Raw genomic sequence first — 2,025 nt, 5'->3', positions numbered from 1 at the left:
TAACTACTAAGAACTCAATAGACCTAGTTTATTATAGCTACCTTTTTTCTTTATCTTCCCCTCCCCCTCTAGGTGGACATTGATATTAAGATCCGATCTTGCAAAGGGTCATGCAATAGGGCTTTAGAACATAAAGTAGATCTGGAGGACTATAAAGATCAGCAGAAGCAACTTGAACAGGTTATTGCCATAGACTTACTTCCCTCTAGAGACAGTCAATATTTACCACTGATAAAAATGAGGCCAGTTCCAGGCCCAATTCCCAGAGAGTTCAAGAGCCAGCTTCAGCAGGCCCCTCCAGAGTGGAAGGCACTGCTGGACACGCAGCAGATGAAAATGGAGTTAGAGAGGTTTGGTGGAGATGGGCAAGCCAGAGGAGACTCTGCATCTCATGGAACAGGATCAGCATCAGAAAGCCCCAGGAAGCCTGGAACTAGTAGTATTGGAAATGTGAACCCTGGGATCTATGGACCTGGAGGTGCTGGCACTTGGAACACTGGCCATCCTGATCCCGGCAGTGCGGGCACTTGGAACATTGGACGCCCTGAGCCCGGAAGTGCTGGCACGTGGAACACTGGCCATCCTGATCCTGGAAGCGCTGGCACTTGGAACACTGGCCATCCTGATCCCGGCAGCGCAGGCACTTGGAACATTGAACGCCCTGAGCCCGGAAGTGCTGGCACATGGAACACTGGCCATCCTGATCCCGGAAGCGCTGGCACTTGGAACACTGGAAGTTCTGTGTCTGCAAGTTTTAGGCCAGATAGCTCAGGGCATGGGAACATCAGGCCTTCCAACCCAGACTGGGGCACATTTGAAGAGGTGTCAGGAAATATAAGTCCAGGGACAAAGAAAGAGCTTCACACAGGTAAACTGGTCACTACTAAAGGAGATAAAGAGCTTCTGATTGGTAGTGAGAAGATCTCTGGTCACACAACCACCACTCGTCGTTCATGCTCTAAAATCGTCACAAGGACTATTACACATGCCGATGGTCACACAGAAATGACCAAAGAAGTGGTAAACTCCGAAGATGGCTCTGACTGTATTGACACAGATTTAGACTTTCAGTTGTCTGGCAGGGGTAACCTAGATGATTTCTTTCGTAGGCACAATGATGGTTTTTTCTCCCCTATGTTTAAGGAGCTTGACAGTAAGATCCATTCTACGGTCTCAGACTTAGGGGATATCAGCTCTCACCACCTCGGCCTACCTGAGGTCTCTTCCAGTAGTAAAACTTCAAGTCATGGCAAAGAGTTTGCAAGCAGTAGCATGACTATCAACAGACGAGGCTCCACGTTTGAAAGCAAGGGCTATAAAATGGCAGATGAGGCTGAAAGTGAAGAGGATCTTGGCTTCAGAGGAGCACATGCCACCAAGAGAGGCCATGCTAAAACTCGCCCTGCCAGAGGTATCAGCACTTCTCCTTTGGGGAAGCCTTCCGTGACCCCCTAGACTAAGTTCATTACTCCTACAATATGTCTCCCATAGCACCTTTTACTTCTTTCTTAGCCCTCTATCATGCTTTATTGAAATTACAGGTTTTTGCTTATTTTTTTGTGCTAGACTGTAAGTTCCATGGGGGCAGGGACTTTGTCTATCATGTTCATCTCTGTATTCCCAAATGCCTAGCAGTGTGGAGTCAGCACTCAATAAATACATGTTAAATGAATGAATGAATGAATCCCTCTGGAACTCAATTTAAAATTTGTTTAACCAAATTCTTTTACCATTCAAAATGTGTGCCATTGGAAATTGTCACTCAACTGATTAATCATATTTTTAGTGTGTGTCTCAGTTGACATTGAGATCAGGTTAAAAACAAGTGCTATTAGTATTAAATGATGCTTAGATATCTTTGCTGGTTACTTGCCATTAATCAGGATGTGCAAGTGAAATTCCAAATTCATTGAGAAAAATCCCCCTTGCAATGTGTATGTATAAATGCTACTTACTTGCATAAGTTCCATCCCAGTGTAAGCACATCCTTTCTCTATAAAGGGAAGGAAGGAAGGAAGGAAGGAA

At 45.3% G+C, this 2,025-nt stretch overlaps 1 protein-coding gene across 1 annotated transcript; it reads left to right on the top strand.

Moving 5' to 3' along the window:
• Positions 1–72: 72 nt before the first annotated feature.
• Positions 73–1,672, top strand: LOC112392054 (fibrinogen alpha chain-like; the record flags this gene model as incomplete). Its single annotated transcript, XM_024733589.1, has 1 exon — positions 73–1,672. A coding segment is annotated over one exon (1,383 nt), but the record flags the coding sequence as incomplete, so codon positions are not given.
• Between the last annotated feature and the right edge of the window lie 353 nt (positions 1,673–2,025).

The sequence above is a fragment of the Neophocaena asiaeorientalis genome, unplaced genomic scaffold, assembly GCF_003031525.2.
Source record: "Neophocaena asiaeorientalis asiaeorientalis breed wild unplaced genomic scaffold, Neophocaena_asiaeorientalis_V1.1 C48682285, whole genome shotgun sequence".
Classification (NCBI taxonomy): Eukaryota; Metazoa; Chordata; class Mammalia; order Artiodactyla; family Phocoenidae; genus Neophocaena; species Neophocaena asiaeorientalis.
The sequence above is the reverse complement of the archived record's forward strand: the minus strand, read 5'-3'. Positions and strand labels throughout refer to the sequence as shown.